The sequence below is a fragment of the Marmota marmota genome, unplaced genomic scaffold (genome assembly GCF_001458135.2).
Source record: "Marmota marmota marmota unplaced genomic scaffold, marMar, whole genome shotgun sequence".
NCBI lineage: Eukaryota > Metazoa > Chordata > Mammalia > Rodentia > Sciuridae > Marmota > Marmota marmota.
Window position 1 is genome coordinate 43,845,534 of NW_026000005.1, and position 21,023 is coordinate 43,866,556.

At 37.4% G+C, this 21,023-nt stretch overlaps 1 protein-coding gene across 10 annotated transcripts in view; it reads right to left on the reverse strand.

The window, feature by feature from the left end:
• LOC107138415 (SPHK1 interactor, AKAP domain containing) overlaps window positions 1-21,023 on the reverse strand; it is a 164,740-nt gene that overhangs the window by 82,488 nt on the left and 61,229 nt on the right. For 8 of the 10 annotated variants that reach the window (XM_048808668.1, XM_048808664.1, XM_048808667.1 and 5 more), the window contains one exon: window positions 13,164-13,271. The exons of the other annotated variants lie outside the window; for them this stretch is intronic. In XM_048808668.1, coding sequence (XP_048664625.1) covers window positions 13,164-13,271 — 108 coding nt within the window. The remainder of the gene's footprint in view (window positions 1-13,163; window positions 13,272-21,023) is intronic. 10 annotated transcript variants of the gene reach the window in all.

Genomic DNA, 21,023 nt, shown 5'->3' on the forward strand with positions numbered 1-21,023 from the left:
CTTTTTCAGTTAAGTGATTCTTGTTATTTTTGACTTAACAGACACTTTGAAAAAACTGATAAAAAGTTGAGGCCATAGTTGGGTAGAGAGGGAATGCTGATTTAATAAAAAATGCCACACACATACACACAATTTCCCTGTGTTTTCAGGGGCTCAGTGACCTCACAATAAGAACTCTGTTTAGATGCAGTAAATGTGCCTGGAGGAAGCTGGTCATGGAGACTTTGCATGTGGACGACAGAATTTGGATCGTGCATAGTACAGCTTTCATTGAGTTAGAATTTGGTGTTTGGCCATCAGTAAAACTTTGGAACATTTCTGGGAACCGTTGTAGGGCCCTCATTGTTGTGAAGACGATAGAGACTTAAATCAACTGAAGAATATCATGATGCCTCTATCTGAGGGTTCATTAAAAAATTTCCAGTGGTCTTAGGATGAGGAAGAGCAAGACTGCTCCCGGGTGATTGGCCAACTTCGATTCTATGATGGTCAGCTCATTCCCCCTCAGAGCTGCCTGCTTGTAAATGCAGAGTAGAACTGCACTGTTTCAAGGCAAAAGTTTTATAGACTAACTATCCAGCTGTGGCCTTGACTTTTATTTTTCTTTCTCTTAAGTTCCCATTACTTTGGTACGTTCATTTTCTTGATTTTTAAATCTCTTTATGGTGCATGACATCTTTCATCCGGGAGATGCCTTCCTGCTGCAATGGAACATGATGGATCTAAAAGAATAGCAAACTGATTTGATGACAAACCTCAAAGTTATGTTTAAACTTACTACAAGGAGCTCACATTGTCAAACCAGTGGTTTCTCTCATGTGTGTTCTGGGTGAGGATAGGATGGAGACCAAAGTGGAGGGCAGGGGAGAAGATTCCCTTGTGCTTATTACTACGTGGAGGAGGTTACCTTTCCTACAGGGGGAGTTCCTCCTTCTCATACCTGTTCATGCTGTCTACCCTCCACTGTTCTTTGTACTGATGGCATGTTTTTTGTTTGGGCTTTACTCAGTGTATTCCTATTGCCTGGTCTTACATCTGCCCACATTTCTGTGTGTCTTAATCCTACATATTTGACAAGGACCACCTCAAATAGAATAAGCTTCATAATTTTTTTAAATGCTACTTTAATCAAGCCAGACTTAATATCTTTTTGCCTTCCAAATTTAACCTTACTTTTTCATTCTACTCTGATCCATAACCTTCTACATTGGGCTAAAGTAACTTGAATGTAACTGAGTTTCTTAAGATGCAAGGATTTACTTGGCCCATATTTTCATACCCCTCAGAGATTCTGGTATAGTGGTTTTTACATTATTAAGACCCGATCAATACCATGCCATTTTTGTTACTATTGCTCTGTAGTATCGATTAGGGTCTGGTATTGTGATGCTCCCTGCTCCACTCTTCTTGCTATGTATTACTTTGGCAATTCTGAGTCTCTTATTTTTCCAAATAAATTTCATGACTGACTTCTCTATTTCTGTGAAGAAAATCATTGGAATTTTAATAGCAATTTCATTAAATCTATGGAGCGCTTTTGGTGGTATGTCCATTTTTACAATATTAACTTTGCCTTTGCAAGAGTATGGGAGATATTTTCATCTTTTAAGATCTTCTTCAATTTCTTTCTTTAGTGTCTTGTAGTTTTCATTGTAGAGGGATTTCACCTATTTTGTTAGATTTATTCCCAAGGTTTTATTTTAATGGGTATTGATTTTATATTCTGGTACTTTGCTGCATTCATTTATGAGTTCTAGAAGTTTTCTGGTGGAATTTTTTGGATCTTATAAATCTAGAATCATGTCTTTGTCAAATAGTGATAGTTTTCCTATTTGTATCTGTTTAAGTCACTCCAGTCCGAATGGCAATGATCAAGAATACAAGCAGCAATAAATGTTGGCAAGGATATGAGGAAGTAGGCACACCCATCCATTGCTAGTGGGACTGCAAATTGATGCAACCACTATGGAAAGCAGTATGGAGATTCCTCAGAAAACTTGGAATGGAACCATTTGACCCAGCTCTTCCCCCTCCTCATTTTATACTCAAAGGGCTTAGCATACTCCAGTGATGTAACACTATCAAAGTTTGTAGTAGCTCAATTCACAATAGCCATATTATGGAACCAAGCTAGGTCCCCTTCAACAGATGAATGAATAAAGAAAATGTGGTGTATATACACAATGTAATGTTACTCAGCCTTAAAGAAGAATGAAATGATGGCATTTGCAGGTAAATGAATGGAGCTGAAGAATATCATGCTAACTCAATCCCAAAGAACCAAAAGGCGAATGTTTTTCCTGATATGTGATTGCTAATTCACAATAAGTAGGGGGGTAGGGAAAAATAGAGGTACTTTGAATTAGAGGAGAATGAAGAGGGGCGGTATGAGGATCAGAATGATAGTAGAATGAATCAGACATTATTACCATATGTACATAATGATTACGTGACCAGTGTGATTCTACATCAGATACAACCAGAAGAATGAGAAGTTATACTCTGTTTATGTATGAAGTGTCAAAATGCATTATGCTGTCATGCGTAACTAATTAGAACAACAACAACAAAAAGACCCAATCAATATTAGTTGAATGACTAAGTGTGGATATTGTCCCTTGTGATGACTGAAGATATTGTCATTTCACTTGATAGTATAGACATACCAGATGTTAATAACATTTACAACTGTGGATGAGATTTGAGAGTGTCTTATATATAAGCACATGACAACCTCTTGAATTTATGAAAAACGATCAAAAGTTAAGTATCTAGGAACTTTTTAAAATATTACTTTTAGTTCTTGATTATGGATTAGTAAGACAAATCTTTTAAAACTCAAACAGGATGATCTTATAATAAATAATTATACCTTTTATTATGCTTTAATAAAACTATTCGAATATTTAATGTGTTTGTGTGGGGGGGGTGCTACCAGAATATTGAAAAATGCTATGCTCACTGCACTAAGAGCTGGTGAATTTGGGCTTTAGACCTAACTTTGCTACTGATTTACTCTGTGGCCTTGAGAGATCCCTTCTTTTCATTGCTGTTTCATTTCTTCAACTGAAAAATGAAGCTTTGCCATTTCACAAATGGAAACTTAGGCATTTAGTTTGGCAGAATAAGAGAATGCTTGTATGTTCTGTTTGTTTAGCATATGGTCTAAACACATTCACCAGTTGATCTTTTATTTTAGTGCTACCACTAGGCTCTGGGAAATGAATGTTGAGTGTGTTTCCAATGTCAAAGTGTGTCCATGTCAAAGTGTCTTTTTTTTCCAGGGGTCTTGCATTTGTTATGATACTTTCAAAATCAGAGAGAAAGACAGTGATTCAGCTCCTTTGGAATTAATATCCAGTTCAATTAAAAACAAGAGCCCTGGTCCTAACTTAGATACTGAGCTGACTCAGAAGCCCCTGGAGAATTAAGTGATGTGGGGGAGGCAGTGGGTGGCAGGAAATATAGTTATTCATACCACCGGACCCTTAAAACAAATCTAGGAATTAGGTATTGCAGAGGATCTCAAAGTTGCTGGTGTCTCTTTAGCTTTTTTTTTTTTTTCTCTTATTTGCTTGCTTTTGAATTTTGCATATTGAATACTTAGAAGATACCTATGAGACTTTAGGCAATAAAATAGTGATGTTGGGGCTGACAAGCATAACCAGGGTTAAAAAATAAAACAGCTTTGGTAATCCATTTAACATGAAGAGTGAAGGAGAAAAACAAAGTGAATGTGACACTGAGGATGAGAGCTGGGGTAGATGCACAGATTACTGAATTACTGGGAGAAATAAAAAATTCAGCAGGCAAAACATATTTTTGGATATTCACTATCAGAATATGGGATATTGTTGAGGTCTGAGGTGGGTGTACGTGACAAGTACTTGCAAATAAGGCTACAGTCTGGAGATGGAGGTCATCAGCACACAGCTGAAGCAGGGGGTAAGGATGAAATGGCCCTGTGGGAGCATCAAGGACACAGGTTTCAGAGAGACCTTTGGGAATCACCATATCAAAGTGCCAGGCTGGGCATGGGGAGCAGCAGCCCTGGATGGAGATTTTTAAACATAATGATTCTAGAGGCAAGAGAAAATTAGAAGGGAGAATGGTATTCTTGAAGCCATGGAAAAAATAGCTTGTTTTCAGAGGTTGGGAAGAGGTGTGACTTCAATTTGTCTATCAACAGCTCGGTAAGGTAACCTGGGAATATATGTTAGTGGACTTGGTGATTTAAGCAGCATGGGGAGAAAGGTGAGTCAGGTAGTAAATACAGTATGGTATTTATTGAATTTTAAGTTTGATGGTCAAAGGAAGGAGGGCAATGTAGGTGGTTTGACAGGTCAATAAAGGTTTTTTTGTTTTGTTTTGTTTTTTTTTTATTTTTTATTTTTTATTTGCATTTAAAGGGAAAGATGGAGCAACAGTATTTATAAAGATAAAGGATAAATATGTATAAGAATATAATAATGCAGTGATAAAGAGTACATTTATAAAGAATGATGACCATTTGTTGTCTTTTAAGACAAAGCAATTGTTAAGGAGCACACAAATTAAATAATACAGAAGCCAGCTGTCAGTTCCAAGAAAAGTAAGAAGTGCAGAAAACTTCAGTAAGTTTTCCAATAACTCATCTGAAAAAAATAAACCTGATATGTTTCTCCCTGCCCGAATGAGTAATACTTAAAAATTGAAATGATTATTTTGCATGAACATAGTTGGACTGAAAAAGTCAGTAAGGATTTATAAGGCAGCAAGCAGGTACCAGGGTAGTCTAGGGTACGGAAATCTCCTGGGGAAAGAAATATAGGTGTTTGAAAGATGTCAAGTATTCTAATGAAACTGGATTGAGGGTAGTCAGAAGAACAGAGGCACACTCCAGAGTCAAAACCTGGACAGGATAGAAGTAGGGGCTCTCGAGTCAGATGCTTTGAGGCAAATACACCTACTGGGTCAATTTTTATATTTTGGATCACTCTTGACTGAGTCTTCATTAAGGGAACTGTTTAATAACCAGAACAATAGTTTCAACAGAAATATACTCATACATATACATATGAATAAAGAAAATAGATTGTTGTAATCCACATCTATTGCCCTTTATTTCCAGGTTAGATGAGACTGTTTTCTAAATTATATTCTGGAAGTGAATAGGGGGTGGATATATCTGATTATATTTCTAAATTATATTGTGGAAGTGATAGGGAGTGGATTACATCTGGAAAAATGGACTTGGCCAATGAGAAAGGAAGCTATGGTAACCCATGGCTCTAGACCAGCATTTTCTGAGCTGAAAAAAACATTTGTAGGATTGTTCACAATCCTGAATTCAAATGCACATAGAAGTTTTCAGACAATAAGAGTGAGGCTAGTGGGCATACATTAAAATGAGGGATTTCAGAACCTGAAGTCCCAACAGCTGGTTCTAACCCACAGATGTGTTTTGATTTGCTTACACAACATCAAAAGAAAATGATAGTATGGGCCAACATTTAGAATTCAGTAGATGTAAAAAAAAAAAAAAAAGATTCTGACTTTTCCTGACAAATGAACATCTTCTATCCAGGGCTTATATTCTCATTTGGAAACCAGATGAGTCAACATGGTTTTTCATTCTAGCCTGTGTGGGAAAGTGTGGAAGGAAATAACCTGAATGCCAATAATAGGTCCATTAGGTAGTAATGCTTTCATATTAGCTCTTGGTATTGCATTATATCTGATAAAAGAAAAGAAGTTCAAAATAAATGCAATATAGCTCAATCTGGAAATTGGTGGCCTGGGATATTCCAGTGGTACTGGATTCTATTTGGTGGCACAGGCAATAGCAGTAAGTTAACTGATCTTGACTTATGGGCAGGTACCTGAACTGGTCTAGTTTGTCTCATGGACCTTTCCTCTTCAGTGCACATGGCCATTGATGACAGCAACATGTGGACTGTAGTCATTTGAAAGGAGTAGATTCTATGTGATCCTCTATGACTGTGGAGGGGTGAGGTGCATCTTGAGTTGAAGCACATGACTTGGCTTGGGTTACCTCATGGGTGACTGGAGGCTAAAGTTTGAAAACAATTAAAGTAGTCGGTCCTAACTGGATGTGATTTTGTGTCATCCTTCCACACTTCCTGCCCTTTGTCCATATCCAGGAGATATTAGCAATGTCTGTAGACATTTTTGTTTGTGACAATTTGTCAGGCAGTTACTGCGGGCATCTAATGGGTAGACGTCAGGGTGCTACTAGTCATTTTACAGTGCATAGGACAGCTGCTTCACAAGACAGACTTATCCAGTCCAATATTTCAGTAGTGTCCACAGTAAAAGACTTTGCTTTACAAGAATTCCCTCAGGATTCCTAGTAAAATTATCTTTGTTAACTCTCTTTGTTAGTCTGCTTAATACTTACATTAAACCAAACCTAAGACAAAATTTAGGAGGACACAAACTTTCCTTCACCCTATTCAGTACCTTCAGATGCTTCTGGAAGGTGTAATAAATCCATATTAAATTCCGATGACATTGCAGAAACAACAGGCCAGACACATATATAAAGTGTTCTCTGTGATATAAAACGAGGGCTGTCTCTGGTCTATAAATAAGTACAATATGCAATGTGGTAGGTTAGGAGTTCTGTTTCAGACTTTAGCGTTTTCTCACTTCCTAATAAATCTCTACAGTGAGTTTGTCTCATTACAAAGATGGAAATTATAATCCAGAGACTAAAAACTAAAATAAAATGTCCTATGCAGTTATTAGCCAGGTCCAATCTTTACTCTCTTTAATTCTTCACAGGTCTGTCCATATGCATAGATAGATCAATAGACAGACAGATCAATCTATGAAGAAATAAAGATATGGATGTTCATCTTGATAATCTAAGTTAAATAATACTATTATTTCTAAGTAGTTTTTTGGGGATTTTAGAAGAAGTTATTAGGAAGAAGTTTAATCTAAACAAATAATTCTGCTAAAAAGAAACAGAAAATAATGTCATTGATACCCTTGAAGTTTAAAGGTATTCTAATGAGAATAAGTATTTATTGTTGTTGATCTTCTTGATTGATAGGCTTTCACCTAAGAGGAAAATTGCTATAATACTAGGGGTTGCTATAATAGTAGAAAGTGTTGAAAATTTGAAAGTTGAAGCTATTCTGAACTATTTTAATAATGTATTCTTCTGTCAAAATGAATTTTAAAAAATTGAGAAGTGGTATAAACACTCAGGTTTTCTGACTGTATTTTAACTGCAAAAATTGTCAAGATTTATAAAATACTTCATTAAGTATTTGAATCTTAGGCTTACTTGCTAAAATAATAATCTTTTGCTACCTCTAGGACCCTGAAACATGCTGGACACTGACCAGGTACTTAGTTTCAGAGAATTCCAAAGCTCGGCACAAGCCCCTTCCTCTGCCTACACCCTACCCAGGCTGGCTGCTCTCTGCTCTCTGGGGGTCATTCTGAGGACTCTCAGATCTCTACTTCTTGCTGAACAGCTCCAACTTGTATAAGCAACTCCCTACTTGACTTCTCTCCTTTGGTACCTACAGGACACATAGCATCATGTCACCTGAACCATCTGCTTTCTTCCTCAGTCATCCCATCATAGTAGAGGACATGTCCATTCACCTAGAAGCTCAAGCCTAAATCAGAGGTGTTATTCTTGATTTCTCTTTCTTCATCCAATTTATTAACATCCTGTTTTATTTTCAAGTGATTTTTGGTTTTGGATAAATTGTATTGTGCATATTTAAGGCACACAACATGCTATAAGATACATGTGGTAAAACGGGCACTATAATGTAGCATATCTATTGCCTCACATACTTATTCATTTCTTACCCTCGAGGCAGCAGCAGCTATAATCAACTCACTTAACAAAAATCCTGAAAACAAAACACTATTATTACCTATATTCTTTATATTGTATATTAGAGGTTTTTTTTTATTTGTTTGTCCTACATATTTTACAGCTCACTTTTATATACAGTCACACTAGGAGACTTTATTTCCATGTACTTAAATATTCTTTGGAATATTATAAATATTATTATATTATATTATTATAAAGGATGCGTAAATCTTTATGGTTATCAACCAAGTGATCTTTATAATGCATTACCTCCTGAAGACTAGGTAAGGTTTTGTGGAAATTTCTTTTGATTAAAAGTCAGGTTAAAATGTTTTCCCTAAGACTCTTGGGTTTTCTGAGGGGCCATGGGTCATGCACAAGGTGAGCAAGGCCACATGGACAGGTTGTAGGTCTCCGGCTCTACTTCTCTGAGGCTGTCTTGCTTTATCACTTTGAGATCTAGATTTCAAATAGCTCCTGTCTAGACTCTTCCAACAGTGTTGGGTATTAAAACCCCTGCAAATTTGTCAGAATGAAAGAAATAGAGCCTACTGGGGCTTTTCTCTTGGAGAGTGTTACTGGGTGAAGCTGGCAGGATAATCTAGGTGTTGGGACTGAGAGCTCTCTTGCACCCCTTTTTCTGAGAGCCAACCTACTCAAGTGACCCTGGATGTCTGCTTAAACTACTTCCTAAGTTGAATGGGTCCACTCAAGCACAGAGCTTTGGCTTGGCTCAGCCATTCTGCCACCATTTTTAAGACGTGCTTAGTGCTCCTTAAATTGAAAAGAAAAAAAAAAAAGATAGATTTGATGTTTTAAAGGAAAAATAAACATCGTGTGGTGGCACACTCCTATAATCCCAGTACTAATCCCAGTACTAGGCAGCCTGAGGCAGGAGGATCGCAATTTCAAGGCCAGCCTCAGCAATTTAGTAAGACCTCCCAGCAATATATGGAGACCCTGTCTCAAAACAGAAAAAAAAGAAAAAAGAAAAACTTCTCTATTTTATAGTTATGCATTTCCTTGATCACATGAGTCTAGATTTTTCCACAGAAAAACCTAAGCGGGGTATTTGTCTCTTTCTTACTTTTTTTTTTTTTAAGTTTCAGAATATATGTAGATATACTTGGAGAAATAATTAAATTTAAATACATTCATCTGAGTTTTTATTTTTTTTTTTTTAATTTTTGCTCCTGGACTGCTTCAGAACGTGAGACCTATAGAACACCTGACAGGCATCTTAGTTTTGCAATACCATGGGTAGTCTGCTGAAGGCCACTTGAGAACTCAACTTATTTGTACATTTAAGGCAAACATAACACATTTTAAAATACCGTGATTCATCAGTTAAAGTGTATACAATGAAGAGGACATAGCTTGAGTCTTACAATGGTTATTAAGGAAAAAGGCTGAACAGAAATTACATGAGTAATAATAACTTTTATGATGTGGTGACGCTAATGAAGTATTGAACCAAAAGGTGATTCCTGAAAAGTCAAAACTTAATTTCCAGTGAATAGCCAAAAGCAATAGATGATTAATAAGGACTAATGTAACTTAAAGAGTAAGGTATTATAAAAAAATCCAGTTCCTCTGTTAAGGACCTCTGTTGAGATAATGTCTTAGCTGTTGAATTTTGGAGAATGGCTTAGAATTCCATTGTTCTCCTACACAGTCCCTCTCTTTTAAATGACCAGGTTGCAAAACTAATATTCATTAGTATATGAATAGTTAGTATTCATATACTAACTACCAGGTTAATATATGAATATTTTTTTCAGAATGTCAAATTAGCAAAAAGTAAAAGTCTAAGTTTGATAAGAGAATTCTATTTAGGAAAATCATAACAACTTTTGAAAAGCCATTGGAGGTGACTTCAGGAGCTTGTGGGCCATTGGCTCTGTTTGAGGTGCCTGTTACATTCCTGACTCCTTCAAACCACTCTTGGCTAATACTTCTCTCATTACCTGTAAATGGACAAGGTCACCCACTGAAGAAATAACTAGAATCCACGGTCTGGCTCTTGAAAACAAACTGCCATATTGAGATGTGTACACAACCCCCTGAATGTCTTCCAAGCCAGAGGTTGTCCCCCACCCCAAGAAATTTCAAATAGATATCTTAAATTTAGAAACCATGAGGACACTGAGGTACTTAGTTTTAAGAAGCCACAGATCTAAAAACCTTAAATCTAGTGTAACAAACACCAAACTAACTTACACTAAATATGAAAATGTAATTACTAATTTTGGTCAGGAAGAAAAGAATTTATAAAGCATAACAGACTTAGAGTAGGATTCCCCAGAACTATGAACAGATTGCAAAACAGGACAATACAGGACAGTATTACTCAGCCCCTCAGACTCTGCTGTGATTATGTACAAATATATTCAGGTTTGGGATGATTTCATAAGCTACTTTTTTTTTAAGAATTAAACTTTAATGAAGATTTTTTTTTAAACGAAGATACCCTCTCCCTGTCTCAATTACACTTTCATTTTCATGGTTATATGGAAAATGTTTTTTTTTCTTTTTTAATTAGTTCTAATCATGTATACATGACAATAGAAAGATCTTTGATTCATTGTATACAAATGGAGCAGAATTTTTCACTTCTCTGGATGTGCATGAAGTCAAGTCATACCATTCCTGTAATTATACATGTAACTAGGGTAATGATGACCGTCTCATTCCACCATCTTTCTTACCCCTTTGCCATCTGTTCCCCTTCCCCTTTGCCTCATCCAAAGTTCCTCCACTTATCCCATGCCCCCTCCCCCGTATGGACTAGCATCCACTTAACAGAGAAAACATTCAGCCCCTGATTTTTAGAGATTGGCTTATTTTGCTTAGCATGATATTCTCCAACTCTATCCATTTACCTGCAAAAGCCATAATTTTCTTTTCTTTTAATGCTGAGTAATATTCCATTGTGTATATGTACCACAGTTTCTTTATCCATTCATCTGTTGAAGGGCATATAGGTTGGTTCCACAGTTTAGCAATTGTGAATTGTGCTGCTATAAACATTGAAGTGGCTGCGTTACTGTAGTGTGCTGTTTTTAGGTCTTTAGGATATAGACTGAGGAGTAGAATAGTGGGTCAAATGGTGGTTCCATTCCAAGTTTTCTAAGGAATCTTCATACTGCTTTCCAGATTGGTTGCAACAATTTGCAGTCCCACCAGCAATGTATGAGTGTGCCTTTCCCCACATCCTCACCAACACTTATTGTTGCTTGTATTCTTGATAACTGCCATTCTGACTGGATTGAAATGAAATCTTAGAGTAGTTTTGATTTGCATTTCTCTAATTACTAGAGATGTCGAACATTTTGCAAAGTGGGTTTTAAGAGGGAATTAAGTACTTTCTCCCTGACCGTCTGGAGACTCCTATGTGGCTCTTTTGCTGAAGAGCTCCTTGACCTGGTCCAGCACCTCTAGACTTGGTCTGTGTTTCTCTTGTAGGTGACAGTTACTCCTTAGCACTACGCAACTCTGGTCTCTGGTTTATCCTCCCCACCTACATATATTTGCCAAGCCAGAAAGAGGAAGGACCTCAAAATTAAGAAAAATTGACTACAGGATACTTTATGAGAGATTAGGGCTAAGTTTTTTGGGGGGGGGCGGAGATTTCTCTTGAATATAGAATTATGGACAAGTTTTGATTTTTGTGTCAGTTTTAATTATTAAAATTTCTTGAGGGGGAGCAAATGATCTAATATTATGCCTTTTACTTGTGTTTAGGATTTTCCCCTTGGGGGAAGAATAAGAAGAACCTTAAAGGCAGGATGAATCAGCTCAACCTCCCCGAAGTCATCTGATACTAGAAAGAAAAAAAGAATAAAGAAAGGAGGTCACAGTTTTAAGCCCAAATTTAAGTATACTGGGTTTGTTGAGGGAGTGGGAGGAGTTTTTTTGAATATAGGATAATACAATGGTAATCTTTAAATTCAACTAGAAATTAGCTAGCATTTCTAATTATAGACCTACAACACAGACTCCCCAAATAGGAAGTTCAGAGAAGACCTCTTAGCCCTTCATTACACCATTTTTAGTGTCCCAAGTTCTGTGTGTTCTCCAAGTGGAAAAACCGTGTGATACTGGAACTGTTCGGATGACAACTTTGACCAATGTGTGGCCCCTAACAGCTTGTACTCTGTATTTCTCTCTTTTACCTTTGATACCTGTTTAATTGCACATCAGAACCAGCAATTGCCTGTACTTTCCAGCTCACTTCAGAATTGACTTTGCAAAGGAGGTACTAGTGTCAAACTACTTGCCCCTTAATCCTTTCTTGTTTTCCCCAGAGATTTTTAGCCAGCAACTAGTTTTCTGGACAAGCAACCAAATGTACTAAAAGGTGAAGATTCCCAACCATTTGCCTAAAGAAAGATATACTGATGAGCGACAGTGAACTGTGCATTCCTTGGGCTATGAGAGCCTGCTGTGTGAGGCGTTTTACATCCTCTGTCTGCCGGTTCTGGTCTGCTCAGTATATAAAAAGCCTCCCATCCCATTTTCTGCTTTTCCCTTTTAACAGAAATGCTGGCATACAACTTACCTCCAGGAATAGCTCAGAGCTGATGCTCTCAATTTAGTCAGGAGAATTACATTATATTTCTCTCCTTTTTGAAAACACGCTTTCCCATCTCTATAATCATGACCCCATAAGAGCTGGATGAGTTCAATAAAAATGAAAAATATAGTTTCATGGAGCATATGGGAAGGAGCCTATTTCATATCAACAGTATGCATTTGCATTCTAAGCTGTAGGAATTATTATTGTTGATCCGGCAAAGAAAGGTTTTGTATGTCAAGCACAGCTACAGTGTATTAAAATGCATGCCTCTTTATTTCTTAGGTTGAGTTTTCAAGTTATAACTATAACTCAAGCGTGGTGGGAAAATTTTACATAATATTTACATTGGAACATACCTACTGGTCAGGGTTATAAAATAAATTAAAAAGAATCTTAGAGCACTATTGAATAGCTTTTATTTGTCATTCTATAAATCTATTTCTGAACCTTTTTCTCAGTTGCTTTTGAAAATGTAAACACTTTTTTCTCTTGGAAAAAAATTTCTCCCTTGGAGAATTGATCAGATGAGTTTACCCGTTGAAATGAGCAAGTTTGAGGTAGAAGCATTAGCTTTCTATGTCCTTTTGTTGACAAACCATACAAACTAATTTTGTATTTTCAAAAGGACACTTTTCCAAACTTATGTTTTATAAATTACAACACTTCTATCTCAAGCAAGGATGCATGTGCCATTTCCCTGTTTTATCCACGACATTCCCGAGAGTTCTGGATACTTACAGAAGCACAGTTTTCAGACTTGTCTTCCACAAAACCAATCTGGCAGGGCGTCGTCTGATTCTGCAACCAGTAGTCTGTGGACTCGAGCAAGCTATTGCTGCGGAGGACCTGGGGGAACCCAGACAACTACTCAGTGCTTATTTGGCAAGGATTTCTACTTAAACAAGCAGCTCTCTTCCAAAAACCCCATGTAGGTGGGTTTTGTTTGTATGCTGTTTGTGTTTTACAGTACCTGGACATTAGGGAAAACAAAAAGAAAACAAACAAACAAACAAAAAAAAAACACTGTGGGAAAATAGTACTACTAGAAAATGTAAAATATTGCCCTGGAAATTGGCATAAGAGGAATCCATTGATGCTGACACTAATTCCTCCTCTTATCAAATCCAACATCTGGAAACTTCATTGTAGGTGTGATCTTCCCATAATATGCAATCAGATGATTGTTTTGAGATATGGCCAAGTTGGCAATGAGGGAAATATTTCCTTTAGTGTTAGTGTTCTTTCACAATTCAAATATATTTTATATTTTAAAAAATAGATTGTTTTCCCTTGTGGTGAAACATTGATTCTTTGGTTCTTCAACTCTGCTAACACACTTGTGAAATAGGGCACAGCTCTCTGGAGCACCTAGGATATTATGTTAAGCTAAACATCATTAGGAGTAACTCAATTGCTTTGAGATAACCATTTTTCATTTTGAAGTGGTATGGTAAACACAAAGTTGAATATATGAATTAACAAAATAAAAAATAACTTATAAATACCTTGTTTTACGACCTGGCTTTTAAAATAAGGAGGAAAAGGCATATTTGAGAGCCAAAATATTTTTTTAGATGAAGTCACATAAATAAGCAAATGATTCAACTTCTAATGTGTTCTACCAGTTTCCAAACGTTGCATAAAGTGTCTCTCTGTCATCTTATCCAAGATTCCCAGTCTATCCTGGAGATTTCATGTTTATGAGGTTATGTGTCTAATGATATTTCACTACTACCTTCCCTTAACAACATAATATTTGATCAGTTTGGTTAATGCTAATAAGATAGAATGACACTTCAACTACATTTCATTTTTACAACAAAGGATTCTATTCATTTATTCTGCAAAGATAGAAATATACTAGTTTTGGTCTTTGAATAGAGTTCACTTATTTCTTTAACATCTTGGTTTTGTACCTGTGATATTACTTGTAAAGCTTTTCCTACTTGATGCTTATCGTTACTTCACAATGACAATTTTTCATCTCTCTTGAGGTACTTTGGGGACAAGGGGCAATCGAGTGATGACTTTGTTATACCGTGGACTAAAGTTGGCAGTAGAACTCCTCAGTCCTCTAGAGGTTTCACCTCAGAACACTAAGGCATTATTTACTATTTTAACTCTGCCTCCTGAGTCTTCAGTGGCATTTCTTGGTGGCTGTGTGACCGCTGGTGGTGGCAGGACAGAATGAATGTGGAGCAGAACCTTAATGCTGACTCAGCTGTCTTCCCTGCAGGAGGTCATGAAGGAGACTTACAGACATGTGACTGACTCTCTATCCTCACTCAAGGCTTTGCTTTCGAAAATAGATATTTTGCATAAAATATGTTATGTATGTTGGCCTGTGTTTATTGCTTTTGAAATAAATAAAAATATTTCTTCACTTTAATTTGTCATATAAAAAATATCAATGAGCATGATTCATGTAAACAAAAGCTTCATGAGGTCCCTCATCATTTTTTTTTGCAGGGCAAAATAGTTTTGAGCTCAAAAGCTTGAGAACCATGGCCTTAGATTAACCCATGATATGCTATTGTGCTATATATAGAACCCTTGTGAGAACCTATAAAATCTTGCAGGACACCCATAAAATTGCTCCCTTTAAGTTTTTATAGATGACCTATAAATAGGACAATGAGACTTAGTGGTTTACCTTCATTTAAACTGTGCAGCTTACTCCACCCCCACACTGACATTCACATTTATTTCCAGCATAGGATAGAGTTCAGGAGCGTGGGCATCAGGGATCCCACTGGGCTGAAATCCTGCCTTGGTCGTGAGAAGCAGGATGGGCTTGGGCAGCTGAGTTAAAATCTGAGCCTTAATTTCTACATCTGTAAATGGGGACCACAGTACCCACAAGGTTGGGCATATTGTGGGTATTCATTGAACTGCTACACATAAAATACTGATCCTTGCAGATGGCAGGTTATTCTCTGAGACAATGCTTTTTATTGCTACTATTTGAAAGAATGACAGATAATTAGATGCCTTCTGTCTGAAAAATTACTGGATTGAAATTATATCAGTTATATAAAGGCAAATTTTCTTTAGCAAATATTCTTGTGTGTGGAGTAATTTCACTTATTCATTTTGTAGTATTAAGAGTTGCATCTACTATTTTTGCAAGATTACAATGTGCTAGGAATTGCAAATTTTCTTTCATGTATTTTTTTACATTAATATTTAATTGTTACACCACACCTTCTAACCAGAAGCACTTCTTTGTCTTGTATGTGTTTTGTACTGGGGATTGAACCCAGGGTTGCTCTACCACTGAACTAAATCCCCAACCTTTTTATTTTTTTGAGACAGGGTCTCGTTAAGTTGCTAAGGCTGGCCTCAAACTTGTGATTCTTTTGCCTCAAGCTCCCAAATTGCTGGGATTACAGAGGTGTGCCACCATGCCCAACTCAGAATCACTTCTTGGTCATTTCAAAGCTCACTCCTCAAAAATTAGTCCCTGGACCTGGTCTATATTCTCATACGTTCAGGGTTCATATTTATGGTTACAACAAAGTATGTCAACAGAAAAAGCAGCGGCCACAATAGCAAATGATTTATTCTTGTCCTAGGCAAACCTGAGGAGCTGGACAGAGTTTAATGTCAATTCACTTGGATCTTTCAGAAAAATGATGAGCTGGCTCACCACATTTTCTTAATGAAACACAGAAAGGCAGAGGGGCAGGCACCAAAAGTCACCAGCCTGCCACCTTCCACCTTGAGATTCCTGAAACTGAGGAAGGGGCTGTCTGGTGAGGAGTTTGGCTGAGAGGAGAGCAGGCTACCTACTGGGTTTCTCCTGCATTTCACTTCTGTAACACAGGGAAATCATTGCAGAAAGATTAATCTACGGAGTCTTTTACTCTAAAAACATTTATTTTTTGAACTTATTTTTTTTAAATTAACCAAATATACACAAATGCCTTGCTTTGTTCTATCCTTACAGTAAGGGAAAGGTGTTTTATATGCCTACTCACTCAATGGAAAACTTTAGAAAGACTTTTCTAGAAAGACTTTTCAATGGCATATTCCACATCCTGAAGATGCTGAATATTTTCCCTAAGATGTGTCTTTCCTTTAGAGGAAATAGAAATGGCAGGGGAAGAAAATGGAACTTAAAATAAAACTTGAATCTTCAAAGCTTAGGAAGAAATATTTTGAGGAGACCTCTTTGTGTGGTAAAAGTGTTGATTCACTCTAGTTTGGATTTGGAATGTCCACCAAAGGCTCACGTGTTGAAGGCCTGTCTACCATTGAACTATATCCCCAGTGCAGCGGTGTCCAGAAGTGAGGCTCTGGGGAAGTGATTGGATCACGAAGGCTCTGCCCTCACCAATGGATTAATCCAATTATGGGTCCATAATTGAATTCATTATTGGGAGGTGATGGAAACTGCAGGCAGTGGGATCTAATTGGAGGAAGTAGGTCACTGAGGGCCACTAAAGGGTGTATCTTGTCCTGGGCCTCTTTCTCCTTCTCTCTGCTTTCCAGCCACCTTGAGGCGAGTAGCTTTGCTTTGCCAGGCCCTTCCTCCAGGTTGTCTGCATCCCCACAGGCCCAGAAACAACAGAGCCAGCAGACTATGGACTGAAACCACTGAAACTGTGAACCAGTTTTCCTCAGGTATTTTTGGTCACAAAATGAAAAACTGACTAACATACTATTTAAAAACTTCATTATTCATTATAATTGAAGAGTTCATTTGATGACATCAATAATTAAAATACATTTACACAAGTGTACTAATTTTAATGCTATTAATTATTTAATATTTATATTATTTAATTATTGATCTGCATTATTAATACTGCATTGAGAACTCTCTGAAGTTAGGCTCTAATGCTATCTGAATCAAACCTTGATATTTATGGGGTCGACTCTATAAGCTAATACATACAGAGTGTGTAAGGTGTTATAGTGTCTTCAGTGCCTAGAATACAATAAGGGCCCAATAGACATTAACTATCACAAAAGATTATTCCCTTTGTCCAGGCTTGGAGAGCTCGGTAAGGGAGTGAGGGCTGAATGGGCTTTGGAGGCAGGCTCTCAGACCTCAGAATTTCCACTTAAGCGGTGCTGTGTTGCATGGTGATGAAATTTCAGTTTCTCATCTTTAAGTCCTACCAAATTCCTGTTTCTGCAGTCACCCATTTCTCCTCAGGGCCCTGTGATGGGTAGGCGGCAGGAGGTTTGAGGTCCAGCCATGACTCACTGTTAACTATCTCTGTGGCTAAGTTGGCCCCCAGCCTCTGTCCCTTGTAAAAAAATGGACCAAGCTATCTGATCTGAAGGCCACTTCTGCAGCAGGAATCCTGGAATGCTTTTCTTCCCCCTCTTTCATGCCTCCTGCTCTCCTTTCTCCTTATCTGTTATGAGCCAAATATGCAAGGAGAGTAAGAATTCAGGCTTCAGTAAACCACTTAACCTCTCATGTTAAGCAATTTTAACCTGTGAGATGCTTTTGGTCTAATGGTTTGGACAAATGATTAGAAGAAGAAGAATGCTTGAAGGAAGAATAGGTGCTTAAGAACTTAATGATTTTGAAGCTTTCTGAGTACAGCCTCCCTGCTGAGAGAGCCATTTCTGAGAGGAAATGAAGAAAAACTCACCAGGATCTCAATGGTTCATTTATTTGTCTGCTATTTTTAGTTCTGGGCTTACTTATTGCAGATGAAGAGCTAATAATGAACATGCTGTGTATTTGCAAGTTTGAAATAATAGTGGCATAATTTCTCTTAACATTTCACAAGTATCTTAAATAAGAAAGGTTCTTATATTGCATGATAGTTACTTTCCCTTGGATAGAAAGAACCAAGATGAAGGAACTCAGTATGGATGTGATACAGAGAAGGGGAGATAGATGCTTAGTGAACTGGACATAACCCTGAACGTTGCTGATGATGTCTTAACCTTTCAAAGTAATCAGATTGGTAAAGACAGTCATTTAAGGTTGGCTACAGCGATTTGGAAACAGAACTAAATTTCTGTCTAATTCCATCATTTACTGAGTGGACTTGGGCAAGTCACTTAACTTCTATGGGACTTAGTTCTTGCATCTATTCCATAAGGGCAATTAAAACCACTTCAGAAGGTTGTTTCAAGGAAGAAATAAGATGCTTGCAAAGGGCTAATTTATCAGAGCAGGCAATTGATACCTGATTGTGATCACTATCAGAAGGCAGTGATCTCTTCCATCTTTACGGTTTCTTGACCTTTCCACAATGTTTGACAATTTCTCTTCTTTTATTTATTATGTTTTATATACCCTTCTTACTTTGCTCTTTCTTCTCTACTCTGCTTCTGTGGTCAGCATTCCGTCAAATGTTCATTGAGCTCTTTTGACATTAGACACAAGGAATATTAAAATGAATAAAACTGACCACTGCCTTTTTGGAAATAAAAAAGAGAGGGAAAAGAAACACTCCTGGGATCATGAAAGGAAGCAGGTGTTTTGATTAATGGAAGTCTAAGTCAGATATCCCAATAGTGGAGTGGTCAGTCCTACCCAGAGGGAAAAGGCAGCAAAAGACTTTGAACTTGACCATGGTGTTAAAAGATGGATTGGAGTTGTCTGGAGTGACTGGGGAGGCTGGGGAGGATGCGTTCATTCCTCTTTTTGACTAGCCTTTCCTCCTTCATAGCCCTAGGTGTAAGCATTCCCTCTAGTCTGCCTTCAGTGTCTTGATCTTTCCACTTCCCTCAGTCACTTTCCTTGGAAAATTGAGGGTCGCTTGGGGCATTAATTACGACCCAGAAGATGACTCAGCCATCGCTCTCTCTTCAGCTTTGACCTTTCTCAGAAGCATGGCTTTTCATATTGCTCACTCTGGGTGATTATACTTGGATCTCCTGCCATCCATCATCTTGGACTCTTTGTGTCTAAATAAAAACTTCCTTCTTCCCCAATTAAAATGCCCAGAAGAAACCTAATTTTCCTCTTTACTGTTGATGACAAAACAATATTCACAGTTACCCTGGATTGAAACGTATATTCCAGCTAGAGCACCTTGTCTATTGCTAGTTTTGCAGCCTGCTCTCCAAAGTTGATTTTTTTTTCTTTCATTCATGAAGCATTGGTAATATTTTTAAGTGCATACTTCATGTGGCCTAGTCTCTGAGAAATACTTTGGTGAATAATGTAAAACTGGTCCTCATATTTATGAAGCTTAAAATGTGGCAACAAAGCCAAAGGGTAAATAAAGGAGCATTGAAATTCACATTCATTTATAAATTGTGGTAGGCATCATAAGGAAATCCACGTGATGCTGCCAGAGATAATAAAAGAGATAGAGATTGTTATGATCCGAATGTTTGTGTTCCTCCAAGATTTATATGCTAAAATCTAGTGTCCAAGGTGTTGGTATTAAGAGGTGATAGGCTGTGAGAGTTCCACCCCCCAAAATCAGATTAGCAACCTTACAAAAGACTCAAGAGAGCCCTGGTGTCCTTTAACCACGTGAAGGTACAGCAGCTGATGCCATCTGTGAGGAGCCGGCTCTCCCCAGACCCTGAGTCTATTGGAGACTTGGTCTTGGATTTAGCCCCCAGGACTGTGAGAAATGAATCTCTGCTGTCTATAAATTACCAAATCTAGAGGATTGTTTATTATTATTATTATTATTATTAAAACCTTAATGGACTAAGGCAGGAGTGATATGTGGGCAGGGAAGTTAGGGAAGGCCAGGTCCCCAGGGAGGCCCTGACTATTCGAGTTGTAATTGTCTCTCTTGTCCCTCTACCTGCCTTACCTGTCACTTCTCAAATCCATACAGCTCACTGAAACCAGAATAAAAAATCAGCAAGAAGATTTTGAAGGCATACCTGGCTTCAAATTCCATTTTTTCCCCATGAATTAACTTCAGCCTAAGGCAATTCACTTAACTTCTGAGATTCAGTTTTTCCATGTACAAAAAATGAGGGTGGGCTCTTGGATAGACCTTGGAAATAGTGACTGTACACAGTTTCTGATTGTTTTACATGTTCACAAAGAGTGTCTGCTATTATTATTAATATTATTACTGTGGTTATAAATACTTTTCTAAGACCTTAACATTAAGGGATTAATGAACCTATTAAGTATCAGTGAGGACCTTCTAGTCCTAGAAAACAAGAAAGAAGTACAATATTGTTGCTGTGAAACCACAATTTTATGGACTTCTTGCCAGACTATGGCCTATCATTCAAGATAAATCTTAGTTCAGGTCCCACCTGCTAATCACATAGTGAATATTTATTAATGTCCAGTGTTTAAGTTATATTGTACTTTGCTCCCTTAAGATTTTCCCAAGCATTCTGATCAATCCTCTGCAAACATACTCTCTCTGCAATAATCTAACAGTGTACCAAAGAGATCAACCACACAGATTTTATGTCACATATCGTTTTTCTTCACATCATTCCAGCTACCCCCTAAAATTTCCAACAAAGTTCTTTCCCAAACATTAAAACCTAACTAAAACTGAGCCCAGTTCCAGTATCAAAGATTTTTCTGCTGCTGTGAAATCTTTGTAATAGAATTTTTTTTCTACTTTATCTCACTCAATTCAGATTTTGTGCATTTCCTACCATATTGTTGCTCCTGACCCACTGGTTTTT